At 44.5% G+C, this 19779-nt stretch overlaps 1 protein-coding gene across 1 annotated transcript in view; it reads left to right on the top strand.

Moving 5' to 3' along the window:
- ACOXL (acyl-CoA oxidase like) overlaps positions 1-13663 on the top strand; it is a 1019872-nt gene extending 1006209 nt beyond the window's left edge. The window contains exon 19 of the mRNA XM_085611811.1: positions 12366-13663. Coding sequence (XP_085467937.1) covers positions 12366-12557 — 192 coding nt within the window. The 3' untranslated portion in view covers positions 12558-13663. The remainder of the gene's footprint in view (positions 1-12365) is intronic.
- Positions 13664-19779: the final 6116 nt, after the last annotated feature.

Here is a 19779-nt window from a genome sequence, read left to right as displayed (position 1 = left end):
GTGTTCTTTCTCTAAATGAAAATTAAGTTCACCTTCAATCACCAAATTGGCGGATTTCAGAACAAATGTAGCAATGACATGCACGTGGGCCCGTAAAAAACATGTTGCTTGGTCGGGGGAGGGGGTAAACGACATATGGTGCCTGAGAAAGTAAATTTATGAGAGAACAACAGCACTTTGTAATCCAGGTCCATGAGATATAGAGTCTCACAAATAAGCATTACAATGGTTGAAATCCATTGTTTTAGGAGATGACATTTACCTTGCACACTGGATAATTATGAGGTAACTGGTTCTTGAATGAGACAAGAAAAGGCTGCGGAGCCTCGTCTGGTGGCGCAGAAAGAAAGGAACTGAAGTCAGCACGCAGGAGTGGCGTTTATATTGGCTATGCACGTTATTTCCAAAGTGGAAGAGCGTAAATGCAGAGACGCATGTCACCACCTGTTGGTGTGCAGAAGTATTGCTCAGAAGTTTCTGGATCGAGTCTGACGGCGAGAGAAATATTCAAAAGGAGAGGAATCTCTCTACCAGATAGAGCATTACTGAAGGTAAGTAACTTGTTCTTCCTGTTGAAGGTCCTTAATAATACAAAAAATGGCAAATTTGTGTCTAGGCAGGGAGCTACAGTTAATTCTAAAAAGATTAATACTGCTTCAGCCTGCAGGGTTAGGGGGTCGTGCATGGCTTTGGGCCCAAAAGTAGGAGCAAATTTGCAATATTTGCAGGTAATTAACTTATCTGCAGGGTTGATAGAATGCACACAAGGAGCAGGGCAGATAGGCCTCCAGGAATGAGTTACTCGAAAGAATACGGGCGGAGGTCGATCTAAATTTAGGCAGAATTCCTGTCCTCAGGCAGGCTTGCCTTTTACGCGCAAGCAGCCCGTTCAATACGCACTCTAATTATGGCTGGAATCATGTGCAGTGGAGGTTTGATACTTGAGGACAGTTGGGTGCAGGGCCTTGCCAGAGCCTAGGCACAGTGTACAAGTCTTGATTCGGGTTGGATGCAGGGCATGGCTAGAGGCTGCAAATGAGATGTTTGAGCAATGTAATATGTGTGGTCATAAACAGTGCATCATGGGGGTACAGTTTAGATTTAGTTCAGTAAACTAGAACAGGCGTGTTTCTGTGTTTTTTTTTAAATGTTAGCTTATGTCTTATTCCAACACCTAACTAAAATGTCACTTTAACCATTGTGTTATTTCCATGAATTTCTGTCTTTTTTTTAACATAAGTTAAGGTCTTTGCCTCTGGCCTAACTGTAATTTCACTTTAACCTTTAATATATATATATATATATATATATATATATATATATATATATATATATATATATATATATATATATATATATATATATATATATATATATATATATATATATATTTATTTATATAGGTTTCACTTCTTTAATGAAACTGCAGTGAGGCCAGCAGCAGACATAAACCCACTTCAAAGACGGCCTAATGGATTTCGGGCTACTCCGCCCTTGTTCCCAAACCAGAAATGAGCATGTGTTGCAGTCACTGGTTTAAATTCAGTAAGCGTTCTGCCCCCAGTGGGCCGTCATGTGACTGAAAGGTATTTTGATAATGGTAGTCCTGCAAAATCATATCTACCCAAGTGGGTTTGCCGTTGCTCACTCAATTAAATAACACTTCATATCCTCAGTGGGTTGATTAAAATGTCATATCACAGAGTTCACAGTTCATAATCCGTCTCATTAAAATCCCACTGCTCCGTTAATGACTCTGATTCCATGCGATCATGGATCTGCTTCTTCCTGAATTTAAACCAGTGACTGCAACACATGCCATTTGTTCATTTCTGGCCTGTGAATAAGGGCTGAGTAGCCCGAAACGTGTACGCACTCTGTAGGGTGATAAATGAGCTAGCTGGAAATGCCTTTGCTCATTTACATGAACAACTAACCTTGCTCCTTCGCTCACTGTTTTAGCTTTCTCTTTCTTTACCTATTACTAGTTTCATACTTGTCTAAATTTCATGACCAAAACCTTACAAGGTCTTATATAGTGATAAAACCCTTTTGGGTAGCTATGTGCCATATAAGACCTTATAAAAAGCAGACCATTTGCCACCAGAAAAATGCATTTTAGAATGTGTCAATCCAAATTACGATTTGGTAACATGTTACTGAATCACAATTTTAAATTGCAAATACATACTGATTCGGTATTAGGAAGGGGCTTGTTTAGGGCATCACTTCCTAATACCAAATCGGTATGGTGTGTCTTACTGTTTTGCGCCCAAATTACGATCACAAAACAGTAATACTTTGACACCCGTTTAAAACTGGTGGTAACCCATTCACAAATGGGAAGGTATGGGGACCCTTCCCTTTAAGAATGTAAATAAAAATATTTTTTAAGAGCAGGCAGTAGTTCCACGGACCACTGCCTACTCTAAAAAAAAAAAAACTGCAATGTTTTGTTTTTTCTTTTTAAATGCATCCTGTTTTCCTTTACTGAAAACAGGCTGCATTAAAAAAAAGGATTGCTTTATTATAAAGCAATCACAGACATGGTGGTCTGCTGACCTCAGCAGGCCACAATCCCTGTGATGGCTGAGATTCCTAATGGGTTGCAAATTGTGACCTACCTCATTAATATTCATGAGGTAGGTCAAATTGCAGCCCATCAGTGATTTGCAAAAAGACTTATTAGTACATAGGTCGCTTTTCAAACTAGCACACTGGTTGCAAAAATATTGGTTGCAAATTGTATTTTGCAACCAGTTGTACGTGCATCTATGTGATTTGGCCGTATGCACAAAATGTGGAACCGAGGCTGAGAGTAGGGAGACGATGTTTCGTCCTCTTGGGAGTCAGTGTGGCGTATGGGCCACAGCTGCTGACAATGGAGCTGGGAAATCAGGTTCGACTTTTAACATCGGCTTAACATCCTTAATTCTGGGAAAATCACGTATTCTACCCAAGCCTACACAAAATTATTCGTACTTGTGTAAAAGAACTGGTGTTAATGTAAAGCGCTGCAATGCTTTTGGGTAGTGTTGGCACTATATAAAACTGCACAAAAAACGAACTGGTGCTAATGTAAAGTGCTCTACTACCTTTGGGTGGTGTTGGTGATGTATAAAACTGCACCAAACAATAATGTGAAAAGCAGAGTGGGGGGAGGAGGTTATCTGTGCAATGGAGGTCAGCATGGTAAGCAGCGAATGGGGGAGATGGGCGGGCAACCAACAGCAAATGCAGACTAGATTGGGCACATTTTTGACTTGTTTCTAATGTTTTTTTAACACTTGTCCTTTAAATGCTATATTTAAATGCCCTTTTTTCTAAAATTTGCAGTAAATATGTGGTGTAAAATCCACCATTTGAATCCATTTTTTTCAAAATGTTCTTGCGGTGGGGGAACACCCCCTCACCCTCCTTTTGCACTTTGGGCTTGCTTGCTTTGCTCACTTACTATACTCAGGTTTGAAAGTTCCACCCTACCACTTTGAAAATCCACAAGCCACCACTGTTCACAATTGTCCCATACAATCGTAGTGCAATTAGCCTGTATAGCACCATCACTGTGTGCGCTCTTCCGGGAGGACACGAACTGAATGAGCTTTATATTTGCAAACCTTGAAAGGAACTGTGAGAAGCTAGCAGGGTCTTCAGCCTCCCCCTAGAGATCTTAGTCGTGTCCACCCAGGCACACCCTGAACTGACCTATAAGTGACTCACACTTTGCATGAAAAATATAACTGCATCAACACATCACTATGAAAGACGTTTGTTTTCTAAATTGGCATATCATTGCTAAAGACTCATGGAGGCAGTGAGGGCTTGCAAGAGTAAAAGTTCAAAAGAATGGTGTATCAGATTGTCAGTATTTTGGTCCTTGGCACATTGCACCGCTATAAGATGCCCACTGCGTTCATGTGAAAACACGAGATCGCCAGACCTGCCAACTCATACGGTGGCACCATGTGTTACACGATATTGGCTCCCTTCACACAGCCACCCGGTGAGGAGCCGATATCACATAGTGACAGACAATGTGAGCTGGAAACCCATATAGAGAATGTTTTAATGTAGAGCACAACTGATGTCCATGGGGTGTTTGCAATCTCCCTGGGACATCAGCGACAGCCTTTGAAGCCTTTTGTGGGGTTTATTTGGGAGGGGTTATGGGGTTCACATACAGTGACCTGCACAAAACCCCGCCCCCTCTCACTGACTACACCCACCCTCCGAAGCACTTTCATTGTTGCAGGACAATAGGTTCAATGTCCCGGCCACTCCCCAGGTTCCGCACCTCTTGTACCGTTCACTCACACTGTGAGATTTTGTTTAGTTTGGCAGATCTGGATTCTTGCTATTTATTCATTAGTGCACTGGCATGCGCACTGGAAGGGCCAGCAAGGTGCAGTGTGCAACGCTAGGGTTGAAACATTGCAAATGCGCAACTGAGAACATCAGGCAGTGTGCTCACTCTGGTTCAGTAGTACAGTACCCCAGTAGCACACGAAGAGCCAGTGCCATTCACCATCCTGCAGACCCTTCACCCTCTGCAATGCATTGCTGTACAACCCAATCAGACAGTGACCTCACAGATTATAAAACTGTTGGTCACGTATCTTCTGGCTCCGTAGGCCCCTGCTAGCATACACTCTCTCCATCCAAGCTGGCCTCTGAGTGTTAGCAGGGGCCCATGGAGTCATAGCAGACATTGACACTGCTCCAAGTCAACCTACGGAACATTTAGCGGAGTGCGACTGGGCCACAGTGCAGATTATTAGCACCCAATTATACTCCCCCGGACCGCTGGACATACTATGGCAGCACTGCTTGCATAGGGTCTCTGCCATCTGAACTTCACTGGGCCTACTGCACATTCAGTTCGCCGACTCGGAATGTCAGTTGCAGTGCAGCCAGGCGGCATGGCACTGACACCAAATAACCCTGGGAGGCTGAAAGGTGGGCAAGTTGAAAGTGAGAGGTGGTCACTGTTGGGCTGGGACAGAAAATAGGCCCGAGCGCCACAATAAAAAGTGCCTCTATTAGTAAATCAAAAAGCCAAAAAAACAGTCGACATTTGCAAATCCGGTCAGTTTTCAACATTTTAAGACATGCTGTATAGGAATTCTGCAAGGTATGGAAGACTGCATTTATTTGTGATTGCTACAGGCAATCTTTGTGGCTATATCTGGGAAATTAATTGTAAAAACTGTCCCACAGAGCATATAATAGGCCCACAAACATCCAAGAAAACGGCCCTCAAAGTGACCTGTCACACCAGCACTGCCTGATCGCCCTATAGGCCAGTCCGACACTGGTGATGGCTTGCAAAACCAGTCCCCAGTAATAAAACCGGCCCCCCTCCCTTCCAGTCTCCTGGTGAAACACCTGATGCCTAGTACCCGGTACTGCCAGTTCAGGCCTGGTAGCACAGTGGGCATGGAACCTGCGTCTAGGCGTACCCGTGGTGCATCACAGTGAACAATAAAAAAGTGATGAATAAAATGCTTGAAATAATCTAAGCCGCTGGAAATTACTTAGGCTGCTTCCCAGTCCATCATTTTTTATGCCCCGAGTGTTACAGGTATGCTCAGACATCGGTCCGGCGCTCACTGTGTCATAGGAATCTAGCTGCATCCTACTTATGAGTCCTAAAACCGGTCTGGGGCTGCTTGTGGTTCCTCCTGGAGGGGCCCTCGCTTGACAGTTGAGGACAGACTGTTCACATGAGTAGACGGGTCTGTATTGACTCGCATAAGGTGGGCCTTTCTCTAGAGTGACATGCTACGCTATGCAAAAAACAATGAGCTGGAATGTGGCCCGAGCGATCACCAGTGGCTGTTATTGATTCAAGCATTGCATCCATCACCTTGGTTGTGTTGCAGATTAAAGCTGAGACCTGCAAATTACACCCCATTGTTGGGGAAGGAATGCAACATTAAAGTCTGGGGCAGGTGCCAAACTCCGAAGACTGTTCCTTCTGCTACACCATTCAACAGTAAATTTGAGTTATGTGAAACCCTTATTTGAGGCTGGCTCTGCCGCACTGCCAGAAAAGCCCTATCCACTCCTTTGTTTCAAATCTATAAATTGCTTTCATACCAGCATTTAGCTGGGCTACAGGAGCTAACATTTTTATGTTTACATTTCTTTATTGTTTTGTGTGGTTACAATAAAATAAAACAAACACAGCAATGGGAGCTAACATTTTTGAGAGATAAGAAAACTGAGGAGCAGGAAATACAATGACTTTCCAATGATTACACACACACATGGTGAGACAAGTGCAGAGAGGTGGTCTGTGCTTTTGTGGGCTCCTCTGGCCAGAGCCACACCATTAGAAATGGGTATCTGTTGGGAGCAGAGATCAATGTGGATCAACAAGTGTTCTGTCAGATAGTTGAACACCATTTAAACAATGCCCCTCCTCTTCTGTCCGCCCTCTCTTGTTTTGTGCAGTGTTTCTTTGATGTCTTAGCACTATGTAGACAAAGCCCCCTAAAACTGCTATAGCTCATAGAGAGAACAGCACTTAGATTGCATTGCAGTGCAATCTTAGGGTGCTCCCTGCACCACACACAGCATATTCAGCCTAGGCAAGGGTCAGGCAGGTTCAATTTGGCCACTTTCTGAGTTGAGTTCTCTAGCTAGTCCTGACGTTTCACCTCACATCCCCATGCACTCTGGTTTTTGAAGTTTGACCTTTCCCATAATAAATGTTTGGCTGCAAGATCAACAGTGCTAGGTTCTCTGAGCTCATAGGTTATCACTGGCTGTTTAGTTGAAACCTAACTTGGGGCAGCTTGAGAAGTCTGCCCCCTCGTGTTTGCCAGGATTAGGTCTGTGTACCTGCTGTGCCTTACTTAGGCTATGTATGAATGGATCTCTGCTGGCTCCCCCTTGAAGCCAGAATAAAGTTTTAAAAAACCATATCTTTGAAGCAATGCGTGTTCAGCAACCTTAGAAGCCTGTATAACCTGAGTCTAGAAACTAAAGAAACAGAACTCTTAAGTAGCATCTGAAGTCTTCTTTGGTCGCTGACGCAACAATTTTCCTTTAGAACTCTCTCAGCCAATATTAGATATGCAGAACCCATTTGTTTTTTCGAAGAAAACTGAAAACATTTGTTTAACCCCTTCTGTGCCCATGACGAGCTGGACTCGTCATGGAGCACAGTCTCGCTGTGCCCATGACGAGTCCAGCTCGTCATGAGGCATTCCCTACGGAATCCCTCTGGTGCGGGCACCAGAGGGATTCCCTTTAAACCAAAATAGCCTCGGGAGCTCCCCCCCCCCCCTTTCACTGTAATGACGATCGGCGCGCACGTCGCGCCGACGTCATTACAGTGAAAGTGAAACTGAAATGAGCCAAGAGGCTCATTTCAAGTTTCACTTTCTACGTGCTCAGGGGGCTATCTCAGCCCCCTGAGCACGTAGAAAGACGGGATAGGTATCCTTGGAAAGGGGGGAATCTCCCCTTTCCAATGGTACCCAGTGGATCCCTGATTGGGGATCGCCACAGGAGGGCGCTCCCCAAGCAGGGATCCACCAACTAGACACCAGGGAGGGGGGAGCGGCCCCTTGGGCAAGGGCCTTTGCTCTCCCCATGTAACTTTGGCACAATTTAGTCTTTTTGCCCCCCCTGGGGGGCAGATGGGGCATTAGCCCCCAATCTGCCCCCCCAGGGGGGCAAAAAGCCCACTAGACCCCAGGGAATTTTTATTCAATAAAAATAGGGGTGGGGGTTGCCCAAAACGGGCAGGCCTATGCCCCCACCCCACCCCCCAATTACTACAGTCTTTCTGCCCCCCCGGGGGGGCAGATGGGGCATTGGCCCCAATCTGCACCCTCGGGGGGGCAGAAAGCCCACTAGACACCAGGGAATAAAAAATAAAAAAAATAGAGGTGGGGGCTGCCCAAAACAGGCAGGCCCATGCCCCCACCCCAACCCCCAATTACTACAGTCTTTCTGCCCCCCCGGGGGGCAGATGGGGCATTGGCCCCTAATCTGCCCCTTCGGGGGGGCAGAAAGCCCACTAAATACCAGGGATTCGTTTTTAGTTTTTTTAGGGTGGGGGCTGCCCGAAATGGGCACGCCAATGCCCCCACCCTCCCTCCCCACAAAAAGGACAGTCTTTCTGCCCCCCAGGAGGCAGATGGGAGCTGTAGCCCCCAATCTGGCCCCCCCTGGGGGGCGCAGAAAGCACACTAGAAACCATGGATTTTTTTGTTTTATTAGTGTAGGGGTAGGGGCTCCACAAAATGGGCATGACAATACCCCCACCCCCAGAGAAACTCCAGTCTTTTCGCCCCCCTGGGAGGGTAGTTGGCAGCAGCGGCCCCTGATCTGCCCCCTGGGGGGGCAAAAAGCCCACTAGGCACCAGCGAGTACGCAGGCTTTTTTTATGCGTGGGGGCTGCCCAAAATGGTCATTCCAATGCCCCCACCCCCACAAAAAATAGCCACAGTCTTTCTGCCTTTAGGGGCATATCGGGATGAAACTCCCTTCCCCGATTCCCCCGCAGGGCGGCAGAAAGCCCACTGGGCGCCGCCTTTTTTTTAGCAATGTGCATACCTGTGGATTTTGGGCCCTAGCGCAGTTGGCACGTAGGCAAACCTAGCAAACCTGTACATTTTTTAACACTAGACACCGAGGGGAATCCAGGATGGGGTGACTTGACTGGCTCTCACCAGGTTCTGTTACCCAGAATCCATTGCAAACCTAAAAATGTGTCCAAAATAACACATTTTCCTCACATTTCTGTGGTGGAAAGTTCTGGAATCTGCGTGGGTCCACAAAATTCCACCCACCCCGCGTTCCCCAAAGTCTTCCGAGAAAAATGGTACCTCACTTGTGTCGGTAGGCCTAGTGTCCGCGTCAGGCAAGGGCCCACAACATAGTGACGCGACATGAAAATTGCCTATCTCAAAACGACCTGGTTTTGCAAGAGGGGTCACTTGGGTTTTTGGCCCGGTGCTCGGCGGCCACCTAGGGAAACCTACCAAACCCACACATTTCTGAAAACTAGACACCCGGGGGATTCCAGGGAGATATGGCTTGCGTGGATCCCCCAACGTTTCCTTACCCAGAATGCCCTGCAAACCTCAAATTTAGCTGAAAAAAATCACTTTTTTCACACATTTTTGTGTGGGAAAGTTGTGGCATCACCGGGCTGACACAAATTTCCTACCACCCAGCGTTGCCCGGGGTCTCCCGATAAAAACGGTGCCTCACTCGTGTGGGAGGCCCAAGTACCCGCGACAGGCAAGGGCCCACAACATAGTGAGGCGACATGAAAATTGCCTATCTCAAAACGACCTGGGGGGTCACTTGGGTTTTTGGCCCGGTGCTCGGCGGCCACCATGGGAAACCTACCAAACCCACACATTTCTGAAAACTAGACACCCGGGGGATTCCAGGGAGGTATAGCATGCGTAGATCCCCCAACGTTTCCTTACCCAGAATGCCCTGCAAACCTCAAATTGTGCTGAAAAAATCACCTTTTTCACACATTTTTGTGTGGGAAAGTTGTGGCATCACCAGGCTGACACAAATTTCCTACCACCCAGCGTTCCCCCGGGTCTCCCGATAAAAACAGTGCCTCACTCGTGTGGGAGGTCTAAGGACCCGCCACGGACAAGGGTCCAAAACGTAGTGAGGCGCACTACGTTTAGGACCCTTGCCTGTTGAGGCGCACTACGTTTTGGACCCTTGCCTGTCGCGGGTACTTGGACCTCCCACACGAGTGAGGCACCGTGTTTATCGGGAGACCCGTGGGAACGCTGGGTGGTAGGAAATTTGTGTCAGCCCGGTGATGCCACAACTTTCCCACACAAAAATGTGTGAAAAAGGTGATTTTTTTAGCAAAATTTGAGGTTTGCAGGGCTTTCATTTGCAGCCCGTTTTTCCCATTTTCCCCCCAAAAAACCTAAATTTTGCTGTATTTTGGCTCATTTCTGTGACCCCTCCAGGGGAATCCACAAACCCTGAGTACCTTCAGAATCCCCATGATGTTGGAAGAAAAGGACGCAAATTTGGCGTGGATACCTTATGTGGTCAAAAAGTTACAGGGGCCTCAGTGCGCACTACCCCAAATAGCCCAAAAAGGGCGTGGCACAGGAGGGGAAAAGGCCTGGCAGTGAAGGGGTTAAACTCCATCTGGACTGAATTGTTTTCTCCGATCGTCTTGCTCGCTGCTGTTTCCTGCTTATACCTAGTCTTATACCTCTCTATACCCCTTCTTCCCATCATTTTTGGATCCCCCAGTTGCTCTACTCACTTGCAGTTTCTCCTTTCTTTTCACCCTTTTCTCTCCACCGACACGCTTGTCTCTACCCCCAGCAAACTCTTCTCTTCATTTCATCATTCACTTTCCTCTTCTCTTAATATTATTGACTGTACTACAGAGTTTAACTGTGTTGAGCTGAAGCAGAGTCGGATTGGGACAGAACACAGTCCCTGGTGCCAAAATAAAAGTTGACCCGATTAGCAAATCACATTGCTAAAAATAAAAAAAAGTGTTTGGCATTTGCAAACTGGGGCAGTTTTGACTCTCTGAAAACATGCTGTTTTGATCTTTTTCAACATATGGGAGACTGCATGCATTTGTACTTGTTGCAGGCATTGTTTGTGATAATATCAGGGAAGTCAACAATAAAAATTAGTGCCCATCACACCACAAAACAGACCCACAAACAGCCAAAATATCTTCCCACACACTGTCCTTTCAGACCAGCACTCCTGGCACTGCCTGATTGTCCTGTAGGCTATTCCGACCATGGCTGAAGGTAAATATATCTTGAGGAAGCCTCCTACTCTATTCTCTCTAAAGGATACCCTTCATCTAAGTGGTGTTGCACATACAGTGTGTTGACACTTCTCTGTTTCGATAGCTCTTTCTAAAAATGTGTAAACAAATAAATTAAAATATTGAGTACTTCATAAATGTGAACCTATGCTGCATTCGTAGTAGTTCATATCAGTCTTCTGTCCCTTATAGCCGACTTGCAGTTGGCACCCTGCTCCTACGTATTATTTCCTAAGGGCGTGGCACACAAAACCCATCTTGTCCTTACATATAATACCACAGACTGGACCCACCTTCCCTCTAAGTCTTTAGTTCCTTGAGGGTTGTGTTCCTGTTTTATTCAGTAATCTCTTCTGAGAAGTAACTACCCTGTGATTGAGAAACCATTAATGCATTATAGCCCCCTTCTGATGGCTACGCCGTCATTAAAAACCCTCAACCTGAGTTCTAAGTTTCAGCTGCAGCTGAGGGCCTATACCGAGGGCCAGGGAGTTTAACAACTGATATAACTGAAGGCAGAAGGGCTATAATGCTATTAGACCATCCCACCCACTAAGAATAGAATGGTGAACAGGGAGAAGCAGAAAGCTAAATTTAGCAATTTTGGAACAGAATTCTTTTACCAGCCATTATTGGCCCACTGTCACTTCATTGTTGTCAGTGTAGTACTCCGCAATCCAATGTTCATTATATGATTTTGGTTCATTACCGAGGGTTATTTTGGTTGTTAAAGGCCCAGAAATTGAGTTATAGGATTGAGCTGCAGGTGAAGGCCTAGAGCAAGGGACAAGGCCTATAAAAAACAATATAGCCAAAGGGAGAGGGGCTGTTTATGCTTCAGAACTTTTCCTCCACTCAGGGTTGACTGTTCCAAATTATTAAAAAGGGACAAACGGAGAGACAAGCATTGGAATGTTGGAGGAAGGTTATACTAGCCGTTATTGGCAGGAGACACTTGATTGTCTTCAGCGGCACACTCAACATTCCAGTGTTTTAACACAACATTCTTATACACTGCTACAAGGTATTACATTACAGTATTAGAAGCAATAGCCTATTGTGAAGCACCTGGATCTGATTCACAGGAAAGGAATTCAAGTCCTATTTGCATTCTCATGCGTTTGAGGTCTTGGGCAAACACTGTCCTCAAGTGCCTCTGTTTTGCACCTCTTCATTCCGAGGTCATCTGCTCTAACAGAAGCAGACTGGTTGTCTTGTTACACAAATGATTTTGTAATTTAATACCCTTGTTTTATGTTGAAAATCAACTGAATTGTCTCTCGTTTTAGCTCTCATATTTTCTTGTTTTAGATATATATTCAGAACTTGACTCCGGCTAGTGTTATGAGTCTGGCTCGAATTATGGTCTTGTGGTCTCATGTCCTCGACTCCCAACAGATTCTTAATGGTGGTCTAATGCTAGAGGACATCTTGAGTATGTTTACTTCCATTAATGACTGTGAAGGACACAGTTGTGTTTGTGTGTGTGTGTGTGCTCAGTTGGATCTGTTTACACAGAAACAAGGAGTGCCTGAATCCTCTGTCTGTCTGTGTCTTGCAGCTGTTGGAGCTCTGCCACTCGGTGAAGGACGACGCTCTCAGGGTGGTGGCTGCCTTCAACATCCCCGACAGTTCCATCCAGGCCCCCATTGCCGGCATCCCCAACGCCCGGGCCATGTGGGCCTACTACCCTCAGCCTTCTGTGAGCCAAGACTGCAGCTGCCCACAACACCGGCCGGCTTCCAAGCTCTGAGATCTGATGCTCCTGTGCCACGGTTCATACACTACCAGGAAGCGCCCTCGGTGTGAGGGAAAGGACACGGGCTGTGAGTCTCCTAGGCGACGGGGACCAGCTACACCAGCCAAGCCTCCTGCCTCACCACTGAATCATGATGAACTGGCATGGAAATGATGATTTTTCTGTCTGGAATTATACACAACAAATCAGGGCAATGGTCATTGTACTGCACTACAGCGCTTTTAAACCGAGTTTTACACCAGGGCAAAACTGGGGAAAAATCAGTTTTCAAAAAGTATTTTTGAAGAAGGGGAGCACTCCAAAAATGTGGATCAAGCATTATTGGGCCTTTTAAAAATGTAATGTATGTGAACATAGAGGAGACTAGGGGATATTATTCATTGGTTGTAAGTGGTATTGATTTGCTCACTTACCCTGCGATATTACAAAGCAGTGCTATTTAATTGTACAAAACAAACCTATAAAAAATTGCTAAACCATAAGTATGCATTTTTGCAGCATACCTTATAACAAAAATGCATTGTGATTTTGTCAAAAATTCCATGTATCTTAATGTGTACATTTACACGTTTCAGCTGTTTGTCTCATAAGGAAGAGCGTAAAAGCTATTTGTAGAAATGTATTATGTAATCTATTTGAAGCAACAAAAAAAATGCACACCATTGATTTACACCAAGCTAATGCAAAATCAGTTTGTTGCCTTGTTCGCACAATACAAAACCTTGCTATTTAACCTAGACTAAGGTAAAGGAATTATAAACTATATTACTAATCATTTATTACACATATAGTAACAATAGTAAAACATCAATCAACAAATGTATTTTCTCCAGTTTACAACTTTAATATTTGGAGCAATTCCAGTTAGTTTTTCATTCCTTAATGGGCGAGACCAAAAATAGTGCCAAATGGACCTGCTCAATTTTGACCCTGGTGCAAATCTTTAATATATGTGTTGTAATATTTGGAACATGATGCAGGGTTTACACTTCTCCTGCCTAGCCCATCGACAGAAAATCACTGATTGTTTCTAACCACTGTATTCTGCTTTTGTGTATAAATGATAAAAAATAATGGCAGTTCTGGTCCAGACAAACAAATTGTACTTTTTTCAGATTACCCTCCAGATTGAAAGTGCCAGTTCTGCAGCAGCATATAAAACAGCTGATCATTTTAGGATTACATTGACTGATATGAGGGTTTCCCACAAAATTATAATTGGCCCCACTACTCATAAAGGAAGATGAACAAATCAGATAAAAGAATACTGTAACCAGCTCCTGAAACCTACATGCCTCACAAATTCTTCCTTGAATTTTTCTGTTGACCCAACATTGTAAAAATATTCGAAGGTGTCTGCGGGTACAAAATAGAGCGACCACATTTCTTTGTTGCAGGATCAGGACCAATGGTTGTGTTGTATTTGAAGATGTTCCTTTCAACAACGAGAATGTTAGAAAAGATTTATACTGCATGATAAACAGGGCTATACTTTGCTAAGTTAGTTTCCTTGGTACTCCTCCAACCCTTCAGGAAAAAAAAAATACAATATGCTTATTATGAGATTCAGCCTCTCCTAAACCTTCCTTACTGCCTGACTCTTCATTAGGGGAGACATGAACACGTATATTTTCATTTTTGGACATCCACTTTTAGTATAAGCACTGGTCAGAAAAAACTATGGGGCTCATTAGGATGGCGGAAGGACCGCCAGCGCCAGCCCGGCTGTGGCGGTCCTTCCCACATCCGAGCACGATTTTCCCACCGCCAAAGTACGATGGCGGTGGGATGCAGACTGCGACCGCGGTGGATGCAAAGTCCGTCCGCCACAGAACCGCCACAGGCAATCGGTGCAGTTGCCTGGCAGAGCGGTCTGCAGCAATGAAATAGGAACGGTGCCTAGCAGGCACTGTCCGCCAGATCACGATGCTGTCTCCAGCCAGCCAGCCTTGCATGGCAGATAAACCGCCATTGAAAGGCTGGTGGAGATTGGTTTCGGGGCCCGTTGCGGGCCCCCCTTGTGTTGGGGGAGGTGTGGGTGCACTGGGGGATACCACACTGTACCAAGTTGCCACGTAGTGCAGTGAAATGCGCTACATGCCTTTTTGATTTAGCGGCGGGAGCTGTTGTCAGCAGCATCTGCCGCAATGTTAAAATGCTAGATGCGACCGCCATGGTGGCGGTCGTAACCTGATTTGGTGTGCGGGACTGCCGCATGTATTGCGGACGGTCTCGGTCTCCAACACGATGGTGGACGGACTGCAGTTAGGGGACAAAAGAAAGGAGTGCCTGTCGGAGATTTAAAGCAAGGGTGTAGAGAGGTGCGCCAACAGGTTCCAGAAACCACATTTAAACATCCTTTTGTTTGGAGCCAGGGCGGAGGGAGTCTGCTGCATGATTGCAAACGGCTACGGCGCCCCTCTGAAAGTCGGCGGCCTGGGCCCTTGCTTACGTCTCGCCCTGATGATTACTGAAACCTATAGACCATGTTGCCTTATGGAAGGGAGGCAGGGACTTTTGTGGTGTCCAGAGTACCATAGAGGCAAGGGGGAAACCGCATTTCCAACAAAGTTCTTTACCATGCAATGCCTTTGCCACGCAGCCTTTACCAGATAACTACCACCATGTTAAGTATTTGTACTTTTACCATGCATGCCTTTACGACACAGGTTATTATTTTTGAAAAGAACATAATTATTATGTTATTTAAAAAAGGGGTTGTGTGCTGTGTGTTGGTCAATGGAGATGAGGGTAATTTTAGGGTTTACTCCTGGGGAGTGGTAAAAGGAGGTAAGTCTAATGTTAGGGTTTAGTGTTGGATAGTGGTAAAGGGTGAGACAGGTAAATTTAAGGTTTAGGGTGGAGCAATGAATAGGGGGAGGTAAGGGTAATTTTAAGGGGTGGGCGGTGATAAAGGGAGGTAAGAATATTTACAAATTTAGGGGGTGGGAGTTGTAAAGGGAGGTAAGGTTAATTTTAGGGTTTAGGAATAGATAGTGGTAAAGGAAGGTAAGTGGTTAGATAGGTTTCAGAGGTTTTTTTTGGTTCGGATGCCCCAATTTCCCTTGTTTTTGATTTACTCCTACGCCTACTCCTAATGTATTTTATGGCACATCATGCGATATCCATTAAGCCTCATGGATATCATCAGCCCTATCCTGTTGCCCTAAGTATGCTTGGAGTAGGCCCCAAAAATCTATAGGTCAAGCATTTGGGTGCAGGTTTCAGCATATATCTCAGTCTGATCTCCACGGTACACCATGTCTTGAAAACCACTGATTGTGATTGGGGGCTGCAGTCCGTATCCAAGTGATAGCTACCCTCCTTTTCACCAGTAATAGTGCCATAGTGGTGAAGCACATATTGTTTTCGACATGTCTATTGTAACCCCCAATAGTGCCATTGAAGCAGGGATTCTGAGCAGGAAAAGAACTGTGCTTGGCACCATAGAACGTCAGTAGGTAGGGACAGAGTCATCACAACACCTCTGTACCCATGAGCATGAGTCCGATTAACTTTAGTGTCTCACTTGTTCTTATAACCATATCCAGAGAGACAAGTTAATTGACACCTCAGAACACAACACTCCCGACCCTCTCAGGGATCGGGGTAACCGGATACCCCCTTTCGCTCTCACACTCGTTCACAATAAGATATAACAGACACGCGAAGGAAGTTTAAAATGTTTATTTGAATGATCGTGCTCTAGAATGCAGTATTCATTCCACAATCAGATAACAAATGCCTAACTTAAATACCACCAGCATAGATAGTAAACCATATATTATGAAAAGCGCTGTCCAAATTATTAGACAGATTAGTCTACTTCTACAGAAGCGGAATGATTATACTACAAAGATCTCTGGGATTAGTAGCGGACCACGTACCTTAGCAGACACAGATGGAAATTCTACATCTCAGGTACAGCAGTGATCTCTTCTCAGAAAGTCTCTCTCTGTTTGTGTAAGTTACATTACTGTGCATACCTATATGACAAGGCGCATATGCTCACAAACATCTGCACTCATGTGTTGTGTCTAGGTACTAGTGCCTGACCAAAACGAAATAACAAGGGACATTATGGTTTGACCTTGTCTGCTGTGTTCAGACTAAATCCCAGGAAAGAACAGAACGCGAAAACAGTTGCAAGTCCTGTGTGAAAATACAATGTGGCACAAAGACAACCTTGTTTATGTAGTAACGTGCACAAAGCAAATGCGGCCTGTATCGTGCACAGTAAGGCTAACATAGGGAAAACTAGAATGGGCCATTCACTGAACACATGACACCCTCCCCTTAGTCTAGTCAGTTAGGTAGTACGAAAGGGATAACCTAATTTGGAAGATAAACTCAAAGCTGTTCTCAAGAACTAATTCAAAAAAGGGAATGTGAAAGACAATTTGATAATGAAAATATCCAATCAATGCGTGTCGGAGGCATCCAGTATGTAATCAGCCATTGCGAAGGACACTATGGCGGAGTCTGACTCCGCATGGAAGGATAGGGCGACTGCCCAATTCAGAAGTTCTAAAGAGCATACATAATCCTCAGTTTCATCTAATGTGGAGACAGTCACCAGGCAACCCGCGTTGATTTCAATGAAACTTTGATCTAGTAATCGCTGTACCGTTGTAAAGGAATCCTCATTTGCCATTGGCTCCAGACTCGGATGATGTTGAAGTTGCAAACCCAAGGAACAGTGCTGGTAATGGGCCACTCAGGGACCCATTAGCAGTTGGAAATCCGGGGCAGCGGGTGTCTGCAAAGCCAGGCTAATGTCCAGTGCCCATTGAAAGGGGCACCAGATGCAGTGAAACACAGGTTGCACGCAGGTGAAGTAAGCATATTGAAACGTCAAACACCAATCCTCATCCTGCAGCGGAAGTATCCCAAAGATCTGAAGCATACGCTTACAGTAATGTTGGAGCGATGCCAGCTCCCGGGCGTCCACAGAAGTAACATCCATTATGGAACATTATCAACAGAACGAGAATGCAGTGAATGAGGAACAGCAGAAATGGGAACCCCCCAAACACGCTGAAAAAATTGAGCGTTAAAAAGACGGAATTATTCCAAAGTTAGTTTGGAAAGATATTACGAGGCCAGAGCCTACAAGTTTAAAAAAGTGTGCTAGGCATTTATTATTTCATGTATCAGTTCTCCAAAATGCAGGGGAATATTTGTATTTAACAATGATTGTATTTTACTGGAAGTTCTAGCCACCTGCAATTCAAAGGTTTCGCGGGCAGATGTGAGAGCCACTTCTTGTTGGAACAATAATGCTTTGAGTCTGCTTAGCTTGTTAAACTCTGCTTTCTAAGTTGGAATGGAAGGCCACAACGGGTTATCTACAATCCCATGCGGAGGGGAAACAAGACGTTGCAACAAGTGACTAACTGCGAAATGGATACAATATATAGGACTCCTGCCCGCATACCACAACAGTTTTGATTATTAAGTATGAAATAGCTTCCATTTGAAAGTACTGTAACAAAGGGCAGAATTGTGAGAACTGGAGTTCCTTTTAAATAAAAAGCCAAATTGGGTACTGAAGCATTACAGGCGCCATGCAGTTTAACATGCTGACGAACATATGAATGTCCGGCAGTAGAGTCACACTCCTCTTCCGTAAGAAAAATGTCCCTATCAGCACGTTCACAGCGATAGGTAAATGACAGGGACCATAACTCATGTATGTAGCTGCTCCCCAGGGGTTCATATCTACCTATTGGAAAATGTTTCATGCAAGCTGTGAACTGAAATGTCAAAATGGACAATGAAATAAAATTGTGTATTAACCGCACCACTAAAGACGTTTCAGCTATAGTAAATAGGAGTTGTTCTAACTTTTTTCAATGTAACATAGTGTAAGTGGCATCTTTCATAGCCGTTGTTCGTTGTTTGTGTGTTAAATTGAACAGCAGAGACAAAGCAGTACAGTTCAGGTAATGCCAAGGAACGTGTCCATTTTTGAGTGTTTGAAGCATTCAGCTAAACTGCATAATAGATCTGTGCTGACTTTGACCATGATACAAAGTTGACATATCACTCTCCACAATATTAATAACAGACAACACAATGTTATTCAAATTATAAATACGGGATAACAATTTTTAATACTGTTGTCTACTACAGCAAGCACGTTTTCCAAATTATCTTGATCAATTTGTCTCAGACGTACAGCAGCTTCCATTTGTCAGAGTTACCAAATTCCATTATAAGCTCCATATATAAACCTTTTAGAGCGAGGGGACTTAGGACCCACCCAAAAATCAGATAGAAAGATGTTTCACTGCAGATAACATAGAATGTTCCAACCAATGCTGGCATAGCTTTCCCACTGAATAGGTGGTAAAAATGTTCAAATGGGTTGACTGCGAATACCGTGGGCCAGGTCCACTTGATTTGAACCGGGGTGTGAGGTTAAGAAAACGAACACGACAACCATTTGTGTCCACTGGCCACAATAACCACAATGACGAGTTAAATGTACCTTTTTGTATCATACCATTTAATTGGGCTTCAGTATAGTTTCTGTAAGACTGCTATTGATCAAAGTGGGCAATTGAAGAAATGATCACAGTATTCATTTCTAAATTTTTGCCAATCCCAGACAAGTACTCCGTTGTATCATCTCTTTTAAGAAAATAATTTGTGTGGGGATGAGACAGGTTCAAAATAAAGTTTCTGTGCCCTGGACCTGCCATCATCTTGTACCCCACATTGATTTCAGGTCAATGTTATCTTTCCAATCATCATAGCCTTTAAGGGCCAGCTAGTCAACAAATGAAGCCGCATGTATCAGTTTGGTCTGAGTAAGCATATATTTTTTCTGTGGGTTTGGAACCTATTGTAAATAGTATGACTTGGTTCTGAAATGTCATTGTTTGTAAAAATGTGTGTATTTGTCTGTCTGTGTTTTTGCACTTCCTTGTACGGGAGTTGGACAATGCTCACATTGTGTATAATTGTAATGGGGAGGCTGTCCACTTGCTCTATGTAGAAAATTATGTCTATAATGGGGGTAGCAGAACATCTCAAAGTAATTAGCAGAATTAAGATATAGGTCTTCCGGTTCAAACACAGTATAATATTCTAATTTAGAAAGCATTGAATTCACAGTGTCAACATCCCAATCATCTGACTGTAACCCCAGTACTATTACATCACCCTTGGAAACTTTGAATACATATGGTATCTGCAGGGTCTCCGTAGG

Source organism: Triturus cristatus, chromosome 6, assembly GCF_964204655.1.
Source record: "Triturus cristatus chromosome 6, aTriCri1.1, whole genome shotgun sequence".
NCBI classification, from domain to species: Eukaryota; Metazoa; Chordata; class Amphibia; order Caudata; family Salamandridae; genus Triturus; species Triturus cristatus.
The sequence above is the reverse complement of the archived record's forward strand: the minus strand, read 5'-3'. Positions and strand labels throughout refer to the sequence as shown.